This window comes from Geotrypetes seraphini, chromosome 11, assembly GCF_902459505.1.
Source record: "Geotrypetes seraphini chromosome 11, aGeoSer1.1, whole genome shotgun sequence".
NCBI classification, from domain to species: Eukaryota; Metazoa; Chordata; class Amphibia; order Gymnophiona; family Dermophiidae; genus Geotrypetes; species Geotrypetes seraphini.
This window is the reverse complement of record NC_047094.1, coordinates 137,577,648-137,599,111: the sequence shown is the minus strand read 5'-3', so window position 1 is coordinate 137,599,111 and position 21,464 is coordinate 137,577,648. Positions and strand designations below refer to the sequence as shown.

At 42.7% G+C, this 21,464-nt stretch overlaps 1 protein-coding gene across 9 annotated transcripts in view; it reads left to right on the top strand.

Annotated features, from left to right (window-relative positions):
• The window catches only part of LOC117345757 (copine-1-like), a 162,711-nt gene that overhangs the window by 102,214 nt on the left and 39,033 nt on the right, over positions 1–21,464 (top strand). For all 9 annotated transcript variants that reach the window (XM_033914874.1, XM_033914873.1, XM_033914872.1 and 6 more), the window contains 5 exons: positions 14,482–14,610; positions 15,139–15,318; positions 16,435–16,509; positions 20,361–20,432; positions 21,351–21,434. In XM_033914874.1, coding sequence (XP_033770765.1) covers positions 14,482–14,610; positions 15,139–15,318; positions 16,435–16,509; positions 20,361–20,432; positions 21,351–21,434 — 540 coding nt within the window. The remainder of the gene's footprint in view (positions 1–14,481; positions 14,611–15,138; positions 15,319–16,434; positions 16,510–20,360; positions 20,433–21,350; positions 21,435–21,464) is intronic.

The following is a 21,464-nucleotide window of genomic DNA, read 5'->3' as shown; positions in this document are numbered from 1 at the left end:
ACAACCTAAAGCAAGTCAAGGCAAGGCTCACAGTGTCTTATGCCAGTGGTGGTCCACCTGGTGAAGTTCATGCCTAAATGGCCTCAGGGTGATAGTTTCTGAGGATCTCAAGATGGTGAAACAAGGTGACAAGGCAGTGATCAAGACCAGAAAGATGCTTGGCTGCATTGAGAGGAGCATGAAATAGGGTAGTGATGATGCCACCATACAAATTGTTAATAGCTTGATGTGCTTCCCATTTTCAACTTTGGGCACAAGACCTTACACCTAAATCCTCACACTCAATGATGGCAGCTCCAGCATAAATCCCCAAATATAAGTCTAGTCCTTTCTCAATCTAGTGGTGAGGGTGGTAGCACAGAGTTCTGTCCACTTAAGAGAATTAGGCAGGAGGACATGTCTTTGATGCCAAGTGCACTGAACATCTCCCTTACCTCCCTGTCTCATCCTCTCATGACTTTCTGGACAGCCATCTAGCTATATCCGATAACCCCTTCATCAATGTCAGTTCCATAACAAGTGGAACTTCCTTTGAAATCATTTATAAAAACAGACTTTGGCACCAATAGTTCAGCTTTCATAGGTCATAGTGTTGGAATTCCTTTTTAGCATCTTAAAAGAGCTGACTCTAATGTGTTTTATGGCATTACAAATCTGTGATGTGGTGTGATGACAAAGGGGTGTGCGCCTTGCTGCAGCCTCCATTTATTAAAATGTTGTGTGTGTTTGTTCCTTTTGTAGTATGGAGTTTAATTCAGGAGTGTTAACCTAAAGTCAAGCTGTTATGGGTTGGGCTATGTATGGTGGGTCAAGTCCATTATATAAGCCCCATAACTTATTAATGGTATTGATAGCTGTCCCTGTGTAGTTTGAACATGCGACACCACTTTATTTATGCTATCATTGGTTGCCCATACAATATAGATTTCAATTTAAAATGATGACCTGGATTCATAAGAGAGGATGCTTTTCTTGACTTGCTTTGGTAATGGTACCTTATACCCCAGGAAGGAAATTAAAATCGGCTTTAAACTATGCTGAAAGATTAGAGAAACTGGGGCTCTTTTCTCTGGAAAAGCAGAGGCTTAGAGGGTACATGATAGAGACTTACAAGATCATGAAGGGCATAGAGAAAGTGGAGAGGGAGAGATTCTACAAACTTCCGAAAACTACAAGAACGAGAGGGCATTTGGAAAAATTAAGAGGGGACAGTTTCAGAACCAATGCTAGGAAGTTCTTCTTCACACAAAGGATGGTGGACACCTGGAATGCGCTTCCAGAGGGTGTGATAGGACAGAGTACGATATTGGGGATCAAGAAGGGATTGGATGATTTCCTGAAGAAAAAGGGAATAGAAGGGTATAGATAGAGGATTACTATACAGGTCCTGGACCTGATGGGCCGCTGCATGAGCGGGCTGCTGGGCATGATGGACCTCTGGTCTGACCCAGCAGAGGCACTGCTTATGTTCTTATGCTCAGGTTGGCTTGACCATCAACACAGATACAACAGGAAGCCATGCGAGACGAATATTTTAGCTAGTGCCAATTTTGTGGAACAGGTTAACAATTTTAATTCATAGCTATTGCTTATTTTAGAGGCTTAAATCTTTGTTAAAAACATTTTACTTTGACATTCAATTTAGCAGCTGGAGGGTTCTGGGTGAATTTCTGCATTTAGGGGCAGATTCTAGGTAATAACGCCTGAAGCTAAGCAATTACTTTCATTGATTAAAAGGATTAATCAGCACTGATAATTGGCACATAACACTTCAATTGATGTTAATTGCATCCAATTATCTTGAAAAACACAATTCTGTGAAATGTAGGTACCTAGTCCAAAGTGCATAGTTGAAAGTGGGTGTGGTTAGGGGGGGCGGATCAGCATGTTTTTGAACAAGGAGCCATTATATGCCTACTAGGCCAAGAAAACCCTGGCCTAAAAGATTTGACACCTAATTCCTATTCAATGTGTTTAACTTTAATAGAATTGTGCCTAGTGCCAAACCTTTAGGCAGACTATATGGAATCTGCCCCTTAGTGCTTGAGTGGAAGGTGCAGTGCATCTTTAGAGGTTTGATTATTTGATTTAGGTATCATAATTCAAAAAACTCTGGAAGACACAATGACAGTAAATGAAAAATCTTTATTGTTGAAAGTCAAAGAAATGTGCGAGCATTGGAACCCTTTACATCTTTCTTGGTGGGGGAGAGTCCAAACTATCAAGATGATGATTTTGCCTGTAGTTTGCTACCAAATGAGTATGTTGCCAGTTTATTTTCAGGGGTCCTTTTATAAGAAATTGAATGGAATTCTCACTAAATTTATTTGGCTGGATAAAACGACTAGAATAGCTTTAGTATCTTTGCAAAAACCAATTGTGATGGGTGGCGTAAATTTTCCAAATTTCTATAGATACCATCAAGCATTTATTATGTGTCAGGGTATGTATTGGATCCTTCCTGAGCTCATGGAACAGCTCCCTGATTGGCTTTACTTAGAATGGCAACTTATGTCCCCGTTGCGATTGTCATATTTTGAGTATCAAGATGCCAAGGATTTATAAGGACAATAGTATTCTTTGTGATACATGGAAAACATTAAAATTCATTGACAATTTAACATCTATACCAATACAACAAACAACAATCCACGTGTCAATCTATATGGTTGAACTCCAAAATTCAAATTGGCGAGTTTAAGATCATCTGGAAGCAATGGATGCAGGCAGGTATACGTACTTTAGAAGATGTGTTATCAAATGGGAGAATGCTTGATTTTTCACAACTGCAACAATCATTCGGCATTGCAAAGTCTCAAGTATATAAATGGTTGCAGTTGAAGCAGGCCATTCAGAAGAGGTTCCCTGATTGGCGCAATTTAAAAAATCAGTATAGCTTGCCGGGCCTTTGCAAGGGCATCAGGCAGCCAAGTGGCATAAATTAATATTTGAATAAGAAACCAAAAACTAGTCTGAAAGACATTTGGAGCATTGAGATAAAGCAGCAGATTTCTGCGTCTCGATGGCCACGAATTTGGACTTGGAGGATGAGATGTACAGCGTCAGCATCTATGAGACAAACATGGTTATTTTTGTTGCATAGAAGTTTTTGGACCCCTGTTAGATTACAAAAGTTAGATAGCTCAAAATCTAATAGATGCTGGCACTGTCATCTTGACATAGGGACACTGGATCATCTGTTGTTTTATCGTCCTTTGATGCTCAATTTTTGGAAGTCTATATGGGGACATATTAATACCATACTGGATTCATCGATTTCATTAACCTATGATGTAGTTATCTGTGGGACACTATTGGACAGGTATAAATGCCGGCTTTTCCTGATCATGACCGGGATAGCCATGCAAATGGTTACTCGTAATTGGAAAAATTGGGATTGCCTTAGTTTTACCTTTTGGTGGGTGAATGTATGTTTATGCTACAGGTATGAAAAAATGAACGCTGACAGGTTGGAAAACCAAACAAAAACTGCAGACTATGTACACGATGCAGGCAAAAATTTATTATTCCAAAGTTAAAATGCAGTAATATAAAAACCTTTTTACCAACCAAGGGACCCAACATGGTCCGTGTTTCAGACAACACGCCTTCGTCAGGGGTCCTAGTAAATAAAATGCAATACTGAGATAATATGGACAATATTGGCAAATATTTAAGTGAAAATAAAAGTATGGTGTTGTCATGCCATGCCTAAAGGAAGTGTGATAATGTGACTAAAATAGAAATGATATATATTGAAGAACCATAATACAAAATAAAAATGTTAACAATAAGATAATAAAATCAAAATAATTCGGCAAACACAAGGAAAGGAACATGCAGAGAACCAAAGAGAAATAAAAGATAGAAGTGAACACAGGGAGAACAGAAAAGGAAAGTGACACAGGGGCAACAAGTGAATCTCTGTTTTCAAAAGGTGCCGAATTCATAACCTTGTTTTGTGATGAGAAAGCACCTACCATGGTAAATAAGGCTTCAAATGTACCGAAAAAATGAAGATAACAACTGTCGTAAGAAGCATAAAAACATAACATCAAATAAAAACATCATATAAATATATGGCCTATAGGTAAAATATAAAATCTTTCAATAAAAACATACTGTAAAAGATGAAGGTAACAGCTATCATAAAGGCCATAAAACATAAAAGCATATGAAATGTATAACCCACAGATAGAATAAAGTATCATTAAATAACATCATAAAGTCATATAATGAAATGGTGGTTACCTAAGATATGCTGATATTACAAAACATATCAGTAACATAGGGAAACAAGCAAATGGAAAACAAAACATCATATTAGGAATCGGAAAGTGAATGCTGACACTGGAAGTATATGTTTGAAAACATTTTTAAAAAGGTGTGCTGAAGAGATTTAAAACGGGAAAGCTAATATATGGAGAAAAAATATTAGTATTAAATTATATTGAACATAAAGGTATAACCGCTCCTAGGGAAAAATTATATGCAGTATAAAACATAGGGACAAACAATGCTGTGAGCAATAAAACCAACCTAAAAATCTGCAGACTCAACCGTCTCTAAAACTCAAGCGGGTCAGATAGTCTTTTGTTACTTCGTTGTACCTTAATTTCCTCTAGATTATAGACATATCCAGGGAAAAGGGTTATCTCCTTTGTTTTATTATTTGATTCAATGTACTGGATGGGAGGAGGTAATTCATTTTGTATTATTACTGATGGATTGTAAGTGCTGATTCTGATTATTAATGTATATACAATTGTATGCACTTTATAATAGCCTTGAAAACTTAATAAAGATTAAAAAAAGGCAGTAATCTCTTTAGGTCTAAGCAGTATAGAAAATTTTAATAAATCATAATCATCTTTGCTGATACTTGTTCAGTGAAGAATAAAACTTTAATACTGATGTTATGATGACAATGTTGGTATTTTATGAGGGTTTTTCAAAAGGTTTCTGCACTTTCATATTTTCACGCTCAACCAAAAACATTCTTTTCTAATGGAATTAAGAAGTTACTAGGATGCTGGGAAAATATATCACAAAACAGGGTGATTATGTGGAAAAGTGATGTAATTTTGCTTTTGAGATATTTCATGAATAGTATTTGAAAATAGAAATGTGGAAACTTTAAAGATCCCTCATAAATATGTGTCATCTGAACTCTGATGCTGCTCTTGTGTACCCTGCAAGTCTCTTTAATCATTCATTGCCTCGGGTACAAAATTAGACTGTAAATTTTGGACAGCGAAATACTTGGTGTACTTGAATATGGGAAATTTTGAAATGTGTTATTGTGGCCCCCAAACCAGTGCCGGATTTTTCTCATTTAATCTGGATTTTAAGCCACTAACTCAACTTCCCTTGAAAGGACATACATATTTATTTACTGGTGTGTGTTTGTTTAAACACTAACATCTCTTTCCCCTTCCTTCTCCCCCCTTATGAAGCTACTACTGTTCAGTTGTATCATTTCCTGCTCAAGTTGGTCGCTGGCTATTGCAGCATTTCTGCCTCAGACTTGTATGACCCTGGTTGATTGTTATGCCTTATGGGACACCTTGGTAAAGAATTTAATGACGTCTTGCTCTACTCAATAATTAGGTGGTAGTATTAAGCAGAAGAATAGAGCCCAATGGGATAAGAGTAAATATAAAGGAGACCAAGAACTCTTAATGCTATTGATGAGGCAGAGAATTCAAAAGGAGCTTTTTAGCATTCTGCATGTTTCACAGGCTTCCATTAAATACCTTCCTGCCTCATTTTAGGAGTCAAATTAGTTATTTGTTAGTGAGGGGGTAAAAGAATGATGGGTTATAAGGGTTTAGACATAGTTTATCCCAACATAGTTTATTCCAGAAATGTTAAAATATTCATGACTGTTGAATATTGTGTCCACTATTCAGTTAAATTGTCATGAGAGACATTTGATACTTTTTTCACATAAGAACATAAGCAGTGCCTCCGCCGGGTCAGACCATAGGTCCATCCTGCCCGGCAGTCCGCTCCCACGGCGGCCCCAAACAGGTCACGACCTGTCTGAATCACCAGAAGGGGCTCCCTTGCCACCTTGGTTTCTCATTGAAGTCCTATCTTCCCATCGTAGTCCTAACTCTCCGGTCTTGCACATGCACGACCTGTTGGGTTTCTATACTTATTACCTGGTTAGCTTTCTATACTTGTGTTACATCCCAGCTCCTCCCTCAGTATCCCACGATCCCTTTATCCCTCAGGAATCCGTCCAATCCCTGTTTGAATCCCTGTACTGTACTCTGCCTGATCACTTCCTCCGGTAGCGCATTCCAAGTGTCCACGACCCTTTGGGTGAAAAAAAACTTCCTTGCATTTGTTTTGAACCTATCTCCCTTCAGTTTCTCCAAATGCCCCCTCGTACTTGTTGTCCCCTTCAGTCTGAAGAATCTGTCCCTATCCACCCTCTCTATGCCCCTCATGATCTTGAAGGTCTCTATCATATCTCCCCTGAGCCTCCTTTTTTCCAGAGAGAAGAGCCCCAGCCTATCCAACCTCTCGGCGTATGGGCAGTGTTCCAGCCCTTTTACCAGTTTTGTTGCTCTCCTTTGGACTCTCTCAAGTACCACCATGTCCTTCTTGAGGTGTGGCGACCAATACTGAACGCAGTATTCCAGATGTGGACGCACCATTGCTCGATACAATGGCATGATGACTTCCCGCGTCCTGGTTGTTATGCCCCTCTTTATGATGCCCAGCATCCTGTTGGTTTTTTTCGAGGCTGCTGCGCACTGTGCAGATGGCTTCAGTGATGCATTCACCAGCACACCCAAGTCTCTCTCAAGTCTGCTGTCTCCCAACAATGCCCCCCCCAATTTGTAGTTGAACAACGGGTTCTTTTTCCCTATATGCATGACCTTGCATTTTTCCACGTTAAAGCGCATTTGCCATTTGTTTGCCCAGTCTTCCAGCTTGTCCAGGTCCCTTTGCAGGTCCTCACACTCCTCCCTGGACCTAACTCTACCGCACAGTTTAGTATCGTCTGCAAATTTTATAACCTCACACTTTACCTCCTTTTCCAGGTCATTGATAAATATGTTTCAAGTTTCAAGTTTATTAGTTTTTAATATCCCGATCATAAAATAAATATCTGACCGGTTAACAATAAAAAAAATTTAAAATAGGAAAATAAGAACTAGTTAATAGTGTTTTAGAAATATTGGAGAAAACATATTAAACATATACAGACAGACATGACCGTGAGGATGAATGGGAAGGAAGGGAAAAGTTACATAATATTAGAAGAAATGATATAGTGGGAGGGGAAAGAACATGAAGGATAATTGTGCATGATATTATGATATGCGCTAAAGTAAAGGGTTAGAATTGGGAGAGTGTTGAAAATTAAATAGATGAAGTAAAGATTAGGATTTATCAAAGGCATCTTGAAATAGGAAAGTTTTAAGATTAGTTTTAAATTTTTGTAGATGAATTTCATCCCGGAGAAATTGAGGGAGAGAATTCCATAATGTTGGGGCAGTTATAGCAAAATTAGTTTTCTTAGTATAGTAGGATTCTTTTAGAGACGGAATAAAAAGAAGTTTTTGGTCGGTGGATCGTAAAGATCGGGGAGAACTTTGGGGTATTAATAATTTATCGAGGAATGAAGGTAAGTGGGAATGTTTGATTTTGAAGGTGAGCAGTATGATTTTGTAAATTATGTTGAAGAGTAACGGCCCCAGCACCGATCCCTGTGGCACACCGCTCGTGACTCCCCGCCAGTCAGAATATTGGCCCTTCACTCCGACCCTCTGCAGTCTACCCGACAACCAGTGTTTGATCCATCTGTGCACATCCCCTCCCACCCCGTGGTTCCACAGCTTCCTAAGCAGCCTTTCATGTGGCACCTTGTCGAAAGCCTTTTGAAAATCGAGGTAAATGATGTCTATGGGTTCCCCATTGTCCACCCGACTGCTTATTCCCTCAAAGAAGTACAGAAGGTTCGTTAGGCACGACCTTCCCTTACAGAATCCGTGCTGGCTTGTTCTCAGTAGGCCATTCCTCTCGATGTGCTCGCAAATGCCGTCCTTGATCATAGCTTCCACCATCTTCCCTATAATTGAAGTCAGGCTCACCGGCCTGTAGTTCCCGGGGTCACCCCTCGATCCCTTCTTGAAGTTAGGTGTGACATTCGCCAATTTCCAGTCCTCTGGTACCTCACCAGTTTTCAAGGATAGGTTGCAAACATGCTGGATTGTGCCCGCTATTTCTTGTCTTAGTTCCTTCAGAACCCTTGGGTGGATCCCGTCCGGGCCCGGTGATTTACCGCATTTTAACCTGTCTATCTGGTTTGAGGACATCCTCCTTACTGGATCCTCCTTACTGGATCCTCCTTACCAATTTTTCGGCCTGTTCCCCACTCATGAGCTCCTCTGAGTCCGGTATATTAGATGTGTCTTCGCTCGTGAAAACCGACGAGAAGAACGTGTAAACCTTTCAGCTACCTCTTTATCCTCCTTAATCACTCCCTTCCTATCCCCATCGTCCAACGGCCCCACCTCCTCTCTCGCTGGTCGCTTCCCCTTTACGTAACTGAAGAATGCCTTGAAGTTTTTCGCCTCCCTGGCCAGCCCCTCTTCGTATTCCCCTTTCGCTTTTCTAACCTCTCAGTGGCATTCCTTTTGGCATTTCCTGTGCGCCTGGTGATTTTCCTCCGTTGGGTCCTTTTTCCATCTCCGGAAGGATACTTTTTTGTCATTTATTGCCCTCTTTACTTCAGTTGACATCCAAACCGGGTCCTTTGATCGCTTGTTCTTGCAGCCTTTCCTGAAACTGGGGACGTACATTCTTTGTGCTTCCTGCAGGGTGTCCCTGAATAGGGTCCAGGCGCTTCCCACAGTCTCCATCCTAAAGATGTTTCTGAGCTTCCTCCCCACCATTTCCCTCATAGCAACATAGTTCCCTTTCTTGAAGTTGAGCGCAGTTGTTGCGGTCCTCCTTACTATGGGTGTCCCCCTTTCTAATGTGAATCTGATCGCGTTGTGATCACTGTTGCCTAGTGGTCCTCCCACTTCTACCCCTCTTGCAGGCCCCCCTAATCCGTTTAGGATGAGGTCAAGAGTAGCACCCCCTCGCGTCGGTTCTTTGATTAGTTGCTCCATGAAGCAGTCCCTCACAGCTTCTACAAATCCTGTTTCCCTAGTGCAGTTGGAGTGACCCGTACTCCAGTCTATTCCCAGGTAGTTGAAGTCCCCCATCACTGTTACACTTCCAGTCCTGCATTCCTGTCTCAGTTCTGCTTCCAAGTCGTGTCCGACTCCTTCTGGCGTACCAGGTGGGTGATAGTACAGCCCCAGTTTTATGCCTGCACCCTTGTTTCCCGGCAATTTGACCCATAGCGATTCCAGCCCCTCTGCCTTCATTGCCATATCCATCCCGACCGAGTGGATAGAGTCCTTTATATATAGTGCTATGCCTCCCCTCTTCTTGTGGGTCCTGTCCCTCCTGTAGAGCTTGTACCCCGGCAGCGCCACATCCCATTGATTTTCCTCTGTCCACCAGGTTTCTGCAATTCCAATTATATCTAGGTCCTCCCCCTTGGCCACGACTTCTAGTTCACCCATCTTGGCCATGAGGCTTCTTGCATTTGCGTATAAGCACCGCAGGTCCCGTCGTTTTTTCCTCCACCTCTGCATTTACCTGGGCCGCCTGCCCTTGGATTTCGGGCAGTTCTCCCGTTCCCTGTGCTTCTGCTTTGCCCTCAGCCTTTACCCTCTTAGCTTTCAGCTTCCCCACATTCCCGCCACCCCACTTCCCCGCTTTTCCTCTGGGTTTTCTAGCCCTACTGGCCCCCTCCTGGGCTATCATCCCTTGAGCCTCTGTTTGATCCCCCTCGCCTTGTGGTACCTCTATATTGCCCTCAGCTTTCGCCCTCGTGCCACCCAGTCCCCCTGTGTCTCCATGCCCCTTAGTCTTCTCCCAGCAAGCTCCCTTTACCTGATGTTTCCCTCGCTGTCTGATCATAAGATCCTCCGGTCCCTCTGCTTCCTCCCTGCAGTCAGCCCGTTCAGCATCTGTTCTGGATACTGTTGTCCGAAGCGTAAACATCAGATCAGCTGTCGGCTTTCCCCCTCTCCTCAGTTTAAAGCCCTCTCGATCTCCTTCCTCACATTGGCTGCCAGTAGTCTAGTTCCCGCTGTGCTCAGGTGCAGGCTGTCCCGCCGGTAGAGCTTGCTCTTTCCCCAGAAGGACGTCCAGTTCCTCACAAAGTGGAAGCCCTCCTCCTGGCACCATCTCCTCAACCATGCATTCACAGCCTGGAGGTCTGCCTGCCTCTTTGCATCTGCTCTCGGTACAGGCAGGATATCCGAGAATGCTATCCTCCGTGTGCTCCGCTTCAGCTTTCGTCCCAGGACCCTGAACTGGTCAGTCAGTGTGGCCATGCTGAAGTTCCTCCGGCTCACATCATTCGTTCCGACGTGGATTATTACCGCAGTCTCCTCTGTCTCTGCTCCGTCCAGGATCCTCTCGATCCTATCTGTGATGTCTCGTGTCTTGGCCCCTGGGAGACAAGTCACTAGCCGGTCCTCCCTTCCTCCAGCTACGTGACTGTCTACCTCTCTCAAGATCGAGTCTCCCACCACAATAGCAGACATCCCTTTCCTCAGCAACCTCCTCGGCCTCAGGTCCGTGTCCTTGGTGTAGTGCGGTGTCTCTCCCTCGGGGTCCCGGTGAGGCGCAGTCTCCTCCTCTTGCGTGGTTCCTCCGCTAGGTCCTTCCCCGGTGTCGCCTTGTGGATCCTGGGTCTCGTCTGCCGACATCCGTCTGTGCAGCTGCTGGTCCCGTTCCTCCACCTTCCTATAGGCCTCCTCGATGAATCTCTCAAGGTCCCTCACCTGGTCCACAATGGGGCCTGCTCCGTCTGTGTTCTGGGTTGACCAGCTCGTCTCCTCTGTGGTGCGCAGTCCCTCCAGTTTCTGGACCCTGACCCTCAATCTGCCGACCTCCATCCTCAGGCTTTCCAGTTCCTGACACCGACTGCATATGTACTCCCGCCTTCCCAAGGGGAGGTAGTCGTACATATTGCACTCTGTGCAGTATACCGGAAAGTACCTCTGGGATCCTGGGTCCTCCATCGCTCTCGTAAAGTGCTGGTGTGCTCCTGCTGATTGGAGCCTGTTATTTTGTTAGCTTCAGAATCCAACTGTCGTCAATTCAGGCGCTTCACAAAGGCGCATACTAAGGCGCATGCGCCTTTGTCTCGCGCCTTCGTTGGCGCGCCAAACGGCTGAGCGCCGTTGGCGCTGTGCTCTTTTAAATGTTCCCTTTCGGTCAGGGAGAGGGGCGGAGCAGGGCTCCCACGCTGCCTCTCTTCGGGAACAATCTGGATACGCTGTCTCCCGCTGGTGGCCTGAAAGGGGGCCCGGCTGGCTGCTGTGTTCTTTTAGATGTTCCCTTTCGGTCAGGGAGAGGGGCGGAGCAGGGCTCCCACGCTGCCTCTCTTCGGGAACAATCTGGATACGCTGTCTCCCGCTGGTGGCCTGAAAGGGGGCCCGGCTGGCTACTGTGCTCTTTTAGATGTTCCCTTTCGGTCAGGGAGAGGGGCGGAGCAGGGCTCCCACGCTGCCTCTCTTCGGGAACAATCTGGATACGCTGTCTCCCGCTGGTGGCCTGAAAGGGGGCCCGGCTGGCTGCTGTGCTCTTTTGGATATTCCCTTTCGGTCAGGGAGAGGGGCGGAGCAGGGCTCCCACGCTGCCTCTCTTCGGGAACAATCTGGATACGCTGTCTCCCGCTGGTGGCCTGAAAGGGGGCCCGGCTGGCTGCTGTGCTCTTTTAGATGTTCCCTTTCGGTCAGGGAGAGTTGCTTAGATGGATTTTTCCCATAGGTGGGATATCAAATAATAAAAGGAATTTGAAACTAGATGGCTGAGTTCTACTCTTTCTTACTTTTGGCTAATGGAGAGACGTGGTTACTGCGGGTTTATCTGTTTTCCTGTGAGTTAGCCATGCAGAAAGAGTTTCAGCGGGGGTATTGACTTCCACAGAAACTCCACTGCAGTTACATTTAAACAAATGCAAATTTGGTGCATCTGCTATCCTGCAGCAAGCAAGAAGTCATTTTTAAAAAAAGCTTTGCCTACTACTACTACTGTAGAAAAAATGTACACCAGGGTCTTAGGCTGCATAGAAGGGTTGGTTGAGAGGAATGGGTGTCCCTCCCCCTTGCAGTTCAAGGGATACCCCACCTCGCCTCAAAAGTTCAATCCCTGCTGTCTAATGGTACCCTTCCATCCCTGACCCCTTCATCAGGAGAGGCAGGAGTGATGCCTACTTGCTCCTACCTCCAATTAAAAAAAAAGACATGGAAGAACCTTGCTTTGCTCTGTGCAGTGCATCCTGGTGATTCACTGCGGGGTCTGTCTGCCATAGAAGGGGACCACTAGGCTTCCAGGAAAATCTTTTAATTATGGGTTTGGGGGGGTCAGCTCACTTCCTATTCACTCATGCTTTTGACTAATGATCCCGCTATTCTTTAGTCCTTTTGGTTTTCTCCCATATACGTTCTTTTTCCTGTATTTATTGTAGTTCTTCCCCTCTCCTGCTCGTTCTTAGTAGGTTTATTTTGTGTTTGAGTAAAATTGGTCTGTTTGTCATTATTGTTTTTAATTTTATTGTTGTATTTGATGCGTTCAATCAAATTTACAATAAACTTGGAAACTTGGCAGTAATTTCCAAGCTCATTAATTATAGCATGCTGCAGTATTTTGTGGGGAAAGTTTCCTCCTGAGAATGCATTAGTTAAATTTGGGTAAGATTAAAGTTTTAATAGTCAATAAAATTAAGGATTTAGACTTGATTGAAGATATTGAACAAGTTGAAAGTGTACAAATCTAAGACTGCTAGTTCAGAAGCTTAAGTTGCGTACAAGTTCAATTTAAGAGTGTCCATTTCCAAAAGGCACAAAGTAAATTATTTAGAAATTCTGCTTTTTACACTTTGCCCCAGATTATGAGACTGCTCGAGCTGATGCTGTCAAGTCGTGGCTCCTCCACATAGGGGTCCTTTTATCAAGCTGCGGTAGGGGTTTAACATGCGTAATACCGCGCGTTAAACCACCTGCCGCACTAGCCGCTAACGCCTGCATTGAGCAGGTGTTAGTTTTTTAGCCGGCCACGGGGGTTAGCGCGTGGTAAAATGTCCGATGCGCTAACCCCACTAGCGTGGCTTGATAAAAGGACACCATTGTGAAGTCCATTACCTGTGTAGGCCATGTTCTTGCCAATGCTGGACTACTGTACTTTAAGCTTCCTGCTCTACATCTGACCCTCTACAGTTAATTTGCTAGTGATAACAAATTATAGATTTACTGCTCATATTCTCACGTTTTAGTTGGACTGCAGTGGCTTGCAATAAAATCTCATTCAATTGAAGTTTCTGGTATTGGGTTTGAAATCTTTGCTTACAGAGTGGCTGCAGATTTTCAGGCTTTCATTGGTGCAATTAGAGCTGCTGGACTTCCCTACTGTTGAAAACAGCCATTTCGGTGGTTGGTCCACATTTGTGGAACACTTTGCCAGGGTGCTTAAGATTATGCAGAGAGAAAATGTCGTTTAAGAAACAATTGAAATTGCTTTTTATTAGTTCGGTATAACATGATATTTTATGGTTCATTAAGGGTGAACAGTTGCTAGTTTTAGTGAGTATATGTGGAAGAAGTATGCTAATTTTAGCTATTATCTACAGAAGAATAGGATAAGATACATAATTATATGGAAATATAGGATAAGATGTATATGTTGTAAGATGTTCTAGTATGCCATGAATATGTATGTTTTCGACTGTAACCCACTTCGATGGTAAGCGGGAAAGAAATTTTTAAAATAACTAAATATCCGGCTTAGCTTTAAATGAAAACGTGTTTTTCTGCAGATCTGGGATGCTTATTTTCGGTCTTTGCCCCCTAGGGCTTGGAGTTTTGTTCTGAATTTGCTCTAATTTGGCTTTCTTAATCTGATTTATGGAACTCACCCTGGTTTGTTTGTTGGTATGGTATGAGTGGTGGTGTATGGCTGTTGTGTTGTGAATGGGTTTTGGGGGGTGGGGGTGGGAGCGAGTGGAAGTATTGGGTGGGTTGCTGTGTATTTCTAATGTTTTGGGTGGGGGGTTGGTACTTGGACACTGTTGGTTAGACGAATGCATCTGCTTTGTTCAAATGGTATGGGGGGTTTGGGGGGGCATTCTATTTTGTATATTTTGCTATGTTGGTTTTTGACTGCTGCTGTTTTCTGCTGTTAATAAACAAGATTTACTCTAAAATAAAATAAGTTTGCAATAAAGCTCCCATGAGTTATCGAGCTCTTCATCTGAAATTTGTGTAGTTTGTCACAGGAACAATTACTGGCATAAACTCAGCCTTTACTGTCCATTTTGTGTTTGATATACACATCTCTTATATTGCTGTGAAATCCTCCTTCCTAAACCATTGCAATGTTCTCTTTGTGCAGATGGCTCAGTGCGTGACAAAAGTCCAGCTGTCCATATCCTGTGAGAATTTGTTAGACAAGGATGTTGGCTCCAAATCTGATCCTCTGTGTGTGGTGCTGCAGAGCTTGGGCGATGGACAATGGGCAGAGGTATGTGAACACTTGCAAGGATGGATTTAAATTATCCCAGTATTGATCTGGTAATTGTTTTGCCAATTCTGTAACTAAAACTGTAGTTGAAATGTAAGTTGGGAAATGGTTAAAGAATTTTGAAAAAACGGTTGGCGATTTGAAATAGTTCAGTGTGGCTTGGATTTAATTCTGTCCTTACTCCCACACCAAAATACAGTTCACACAAATTGAACAAGTGCTATAGAGAAAGGTACTGAAGAAATAAACTCAAGAGAAGAAATTGGAGCCAATAAAGAAGCAAGTTTATAATTTAAGAGGGCGCTCTAAATGTTGTTCAAGTAAACTGATTACATTGCCTGTGAAGAAAGATTTTGGGGTATCGGAATGGATTTTGGTATTGTCAGTGATTGGGTGACTTTAGTTGTAGGCCCTGAAAGGTGGGGTATCAATGAACATAACACAACAAATGATTAGAATTCATATCTTAATAATGATTGCGCTATACGTAGCAAGGATTCAAAATAATGTTTCTGTTTTCTGACACAGTTGGATCGAACAGAGAGAATTAACAACTGCCAGAAGCCTGAGTTCTCAAAGAAACCAATTATTGATTATTACTTTGAAAAAGTTCAGAAGCTGAAGTTTGGAATATATGACATTGACAACAAGTCATTTGATCTGAGCGATGATGACTACTTGGGAGGATTTGAGGGTACTTTGGGACAGGTATTTCCAACATATTCTCTTGTTACTGTGTCTTTAATTAGCTCCTTTTCCCACCAGTGCTCTTTACTCCTGTTTACTTAAGGCAGCAATGATGATCTTTTGGTCCATCTCACGAGCCCAGAGCAGTCCTTGGCAGATCTTCTTGAGGTTATGAAAGAGTATGGGGATTATGCAGGATTTCACTTGAATTTGGAAAAGTCAGAAGCCCTTGCTTTGGAACCAGAGTTGAGATGATGATTGGGAGCATGTTTTCCCGTTTAAATATTTAGGGTTTCAAATGGGAATGGAGACTGTCTCTTTATATGCTCTGAATATCCCTAGGAGACAAGTCTATTATTAGAGGGTTGGAGAGACTTGCCCATATTGCTCTTGGGCAGAATTTGCTTGATTCGGATGATCCTACCAAAATGGTTGTATGTGTTTCAGACCTTGCCCCTCCGATTGCTACTGAAAGATTTATGGAAACTTAGTAGTTGGCTGAGTACTTTTTGCTGGGCTTCTTAAAAAACCTAAATTGAAGTTTAGCACTATGTTGGGGGGGATGGCATCAGTGGGGGTTGGGCTTGCCTTGTTTGCTACGTCATGTGGGAGAATGGCTCCACAGCAAGTGCCGGTATACTCCCTCTTGACATGGAGTCCTTATCCGTTATTGTCACTGCGGCATTTGACGCAAGTGTAGACTCCCAGAGTGTTAAGAGGCAGTCTTCTCTTATGTCCTTTACAAGAAACGTGGAAATGGGGGGTCAAACTGTTGGGGATCCCTGCCACACTGAGCTTTTGTCTCTAAGGGGTAATGTGATGTTTCCCCTGGGACCTTCTTGAAATGGAAAAGAGCGGGCATTTAGCGGTTGGAGCATCTTCAGAGGAAGACTGGGGAGCTGATGCCTTTGGAGTTTGTTAGTAATAGGCCTCGTTTACTCAACGAGTGGGCACTCGCCTCTGGGATATCTTCATCCATGGCGAGGAGATCAATGTCTCAATCTTGTGAATTTATAAGTCCTTATTCCACCTTTTACCCCTTCAGGCAACAGGATGCATTTTGCAAAAATGTGGTAATTATTCAGGCTGACTGTAACTCTATATGAAATATTCCACAGAGTGAATTCTCCTTTGCAGATTGTGTCCAGCCAGAGCGTGACTCATCCTTTGGAGTTGAAGAAAGGCAAGCCTGCAGGGAAAGGCACCATTACCGTAAGCGATCTGCAGATGTCTAGGCATTATGGCAACAGAGTCTGGTTGCTGTGTTTATTACCTATTATCTGTAATGTATCAATGGAATTGGTGGTTAGAAAACCAATGTCTCCCTACAGTTTGAAAGTTATTTTAAAATATGGGAAGAAATTTGTGGAAAGCTAAATGTCTTTAGCCACCAATCCTTTTAGTTCCTTTTTAACTAAACATCTTAAACAGCATTATTCAAAGAAAAATAAACACAAAACAAACTATATTCATTTTGGTTTAATTGAGCTGTGTAAACCATGCTACTTGACTGCACAAACTACATAACACACTGCATTTCAAAAGGAGCCAATCAAGTTAAAGGAAACACTACTACAAGGTAGAAAAACAAAATTAATGTAAAAAATGAATATAGAAACATAGAAACATAGAAGATGACGGCAGAAAAGGGCTACAGCCCATCAAGTCTGCCCACTCTGCTTACCCACCCCCTGTCTATGCCCTAATGACCCAATTTCCTTATCTTGACCCTCGTAGGGATCCCACATGGGTATCCCATTTATTCTTAAAGTCTGGCACGCTGTCTGCCTCGATCACCTGCACTGGAAGCTTGTTCCAATGATCAACCACTCTCTCTGTGAAGAAATACTTTCTGGTGTCGCCATGAAATTTTCCGCCCCTGAGTTTGAGCGGGTGCCCTCTTGTGGCCGAGGGTCCCTTGAGAAAGAAAATATCATCTTCCACTTCGACACGTCCCGTGAGGTACTTAAATGTTTCGATCATGTCTCCCCTCTTCCTACGTTCCTCAAGAGTGTAGAGCTGCAATTTGTTCAGTCTCTCTTCGTACGAGAGACCCTTGAGCCCCGAGATCATCCTGGTGGCCGTCCGTTGAACCGATTCAATTCTGCGCACATCTTTACTGTAATGTGGCCTCCAGAATTGCACACAGTACTCCAGATGAGGTCTCACCATGGCCCTGCACAACGGCATTATGACTTCAGGCTTTCGGCTGACGAAACTTCTATTGATACAACCCAATATCTGCCTTGCCTTAGATGAAGCCTTCTCCACTTGATTGGCAGTTTTCATGTCTGCACTGATGATTACTCCTAAATCTCGTTCTGTTGAAGTCCTAGTTAAAGTTTCTCCGTTCAAGAAGTACGTCCTGCATGGATTTCCGCTTCCGAGGTGCATGACCTTACATTTCTTAGCATTGAAGCCTAGCTGCCAGGTTGAGGACCAACTTTCCAATGTAAGCAGGTCCTGCGCCATATAATTCTGTAAACTGCATTCACTTACTATATTACATAGTTTGGCGTCAATTAATTTAAAAAGAAGCGAACCCATTCATTCTTTTTTTGATCAAGACTAGAGCAGCATAATGCAAAAAAAGAACTATGAACAAACTTTGAGTGCTGCCAAAGGAATATCCATGTGTTGTTTGTTAATACTGCTCCGATGTTCAGTCATGCATATTCCAAAAACTAGAAATCTGCCTAAATAAAGGGGCACACTTTGTTGTAAATTACCTCAATTATTGCAACTCCCTATACAAGGATATTGGACCAAAGAGCAGAAATGCCTTCAAATTATCCAGAACTCTGACATAAAATGTCATACCCGTCTTCAAAGCTGCCCACTGGCTCCCCATCGCACATCGTATCGCCTACAGAATCCTTCTGCTTGTGCTTCCTACCTATCTAAACTGCTCACTTTGCACTGTCCATCTGGAACTCTAAGATCATCAAACCAAAGTCGTCTGATAACCCCTAACTTCCATGAGATTCCCTTTGACACTGTCCACTGTTCTGCCTTCTCAGCACAAGCCCTGAATTGTGGAACGCCCTTCCATCCCATCTACGATTTCAGACCTCCTTAAATAATTTCAAAACTGACCTCAAAACGTATTTATTCAAAGATGCCTGTACCTAATTTACCATTCAGGCTCCCCTTCGTCTCTCTGAAAGCGGTGGCAGACTGCTCCCTTTTGGTTTTTCCTCACCCGAGTTCCTATCTTATAATGTAGCTTCCTCCAATCCTCAAGTCAGGTCTTGTCTACACACTCCCTTTCCCACATAATTAAATTGTAAGCTACTCAGATGACAATTGTAGATGTGTGGGGTGGAACATTCTGAATAAACTTGGAAACTTGTATCACATGATCAGTCACACCTCTCTAATATATTTCAAATCATAAACTTTCTTATTAATTGGGTTTTCCAAAGATGGCAATTGTAAAGTGATTGCAAAGGTCCTACATTTCCTGCATGAATAGAACATAAGAATTGCCGCTGCTAGGTCAGACCAGTGGTCCATCATGCCCACCAGTCCGCTCACGCGACGGCCCTTTGGTCAAAGACCAGTGCCCTAACTGAGACTAGCCCTACCAGCATACATCCTTGTTCAGCAGGAACTTGTCTAACTTTGTCTTGAATCCCTGGAGGATTCCCCTATGACAGACTCCGGGAGAGCATTCCAGTTTTCTACCACTCTCTGGGTGAAGAAGAACTTCCTTACGTTTGTACGGAATCTATCCCCTTTCAACTTTAAAGAGTGCCCTCTCGTTCTCCCTACCTTGTTCAACAGCTGCATCACTTTGCCGAACATCAGTCTATGGTGGCACAGAAGGACTTGACAATTCTTTTAAATTCTGTCCTCTTATAAAAACCTTCCTAAAATCTGCATCGCAGAATAATGGGTGAACTGAAAGCGCTTCCCACACATTGCATGAATTATTCTTTTTATAATCTAACCGTGTTGTTAAATTTACCCCTTGAAAGTAAACAGTTCTCCAACTCTTTTGCTTTAAATTTGGAATCCTTTATATCAGGGCAAACGTGTAGACCTAAAAAAAAATTGCAAGAGCATAGGCTGTCTTTCAAAGCTAGAAGAGAATTAATACGGTGGAGAAAAGTATTATGGTCTGGGTTTTTTTTGAAATGGTTTTTAAACTACAGTATCTGAAAGTTTTAGTATTTAAACCTCCAAAAAAGAAAAAATGCATTGAAAACTGTAACTTAGTTTATGCTAAATTGATCCAAAGACTTCTACAGATCCTATACTTAGAAAAAACACATCGTCAAATATGTGCTGCTCAAAATATATTTAACAGGTTTGCTCTAGAAGGCCCCATCATGGCTCCCCCACAACGCTAGAAATCTGCTGGAAGAATTATTGATCAAAAAGAAAATAGTTTTTGTCATAGCCATGAAAAGATTTCCTGATATTGCTCATAAATTTCTCTCACTGCAGCTTGATTTCACTTCTCTAGTTCCGCAGCTTCCCCATCTCTGTATCATATCATCGTGTTTCCATTTTTATTGCAAGTTTTCCCTCACACAAACGGGTTATAAGTTTGCAAGTGAGGGTCAGGCTTTCTTGGTGAGCTCTAAAGTAGAGTAGTAGGTGGGGGGACAGCAACTGTGGAAGCTTTCAGGTGTTCAAAACAAAGTCTTAGGCACACACCAAATCCAGTCATTTTCTCATTGATTTAGGCCGTCCTCCCAAGGGAGCCCAGAACGGGTTACAAGGTGGTACATACAATAAGGTTGAGACAGGACAGAGATGACATAATTTACAATAATGACATGACAAAATAAAGCAACATGCTATGCAGCATCTGGATGAGAATAGGTGGCACAGTTACGTTGAACTCTGAATGGCGTTTAGCTTTTGGGTTTTTTGCATAACTGAGCCGTGTGTCCATGAAGATCATATTCTCTGTGTGCAAAAATCCTGGGATGGAATTGCCCTGCTCTGTCCATTTCTTTTCTGATCTCATCTGTGAAAGAGAGATTAATACAGAAAGCTGGCCAGTGACAAATCTTTGACAATCTTTATGCTCTTACTTTGCTGTGGAACAGATTTTTGCTGAAGAGATCAAAGACACTCGAGTGGCCACATTTGAAATTGAAGCCCGGAATTTGGATAAGAAGGTAATTTGCAATATTTTCGTGTTTGTTTGAGATTCTTGATACACCAAAGCAGTTCACTTATTACTGATACAGGTTGCACTCTCTGGCCATTCACCACTCTGTATCCTCGCTATATATGTAACTATCTTTGCATAGTAATCCACTTAACCGCATTATACAGTCTCTTGCATCGAATCGTGCTCTACAAGTCTCTCGCACTGTATAAATATCTCCGCTGTATATGTACAGTCTCTTGCATTGTAAACCGCTCTGAACTCTTTATGGTATTGCGGTATACAAAAATAAAGTTATTATTATTATTACATACAGGCACAGTAGGTAGTTTTCCTGTCCCTAGTGGGCTTTTGATCTATGTTTTTATCTAGGGCAATATTTTACTTGCCAGGTGTGGATTGATGGTTGAAGCAGACAATGGATCCACAGGTGGCTGGTAAAATGCAATTTGCGGAATCCACGTATTTCAAAAATTATACAAATAGTATTGAGCCATTTAAAATTGTTATATGACCAGATATGGTCCTTACAATTGAGATTTGGAATAGGGGAAGGTTGGAGACCGTCCTAAAAATGATCCATTTAATAGTGATATTCAATTATTAAGAGGATACATCTATTTAATTCAGGCCTAAACTAAATGGATGGTGCTGAAAATCTGCTCCATGGTGGATGGGACAGTCAGGCGATCACGGTTTTGTCTGTCTTACCTTCTTTAGAGTGGTATGGCAGTTTAGCATGGCTCTTCTGCCCCCTTGGTGTGCTTGAGCTGTGCTTTATACAGAAGCTCTCAATGCAGACCAGAGTAGGGGTGATCTAATTTCTCCTTTGACTACGCGGACCATTGGGCCACTTTAGGTTCTACTAGCAGCACATTTCCTTTTAAGAGTGTCTCATTGTATTTATCTTCTTTCTTATTCACAGGACTTTTTTGGTAAATCTGACCCATTTCTGGAATTTTATAAGCAGGGTAATAGTGGCTCCTGGCAGCTGGTCTACAGATCTGAGGTAGGCCCAACAGAGCAATTGCTTTGGAGA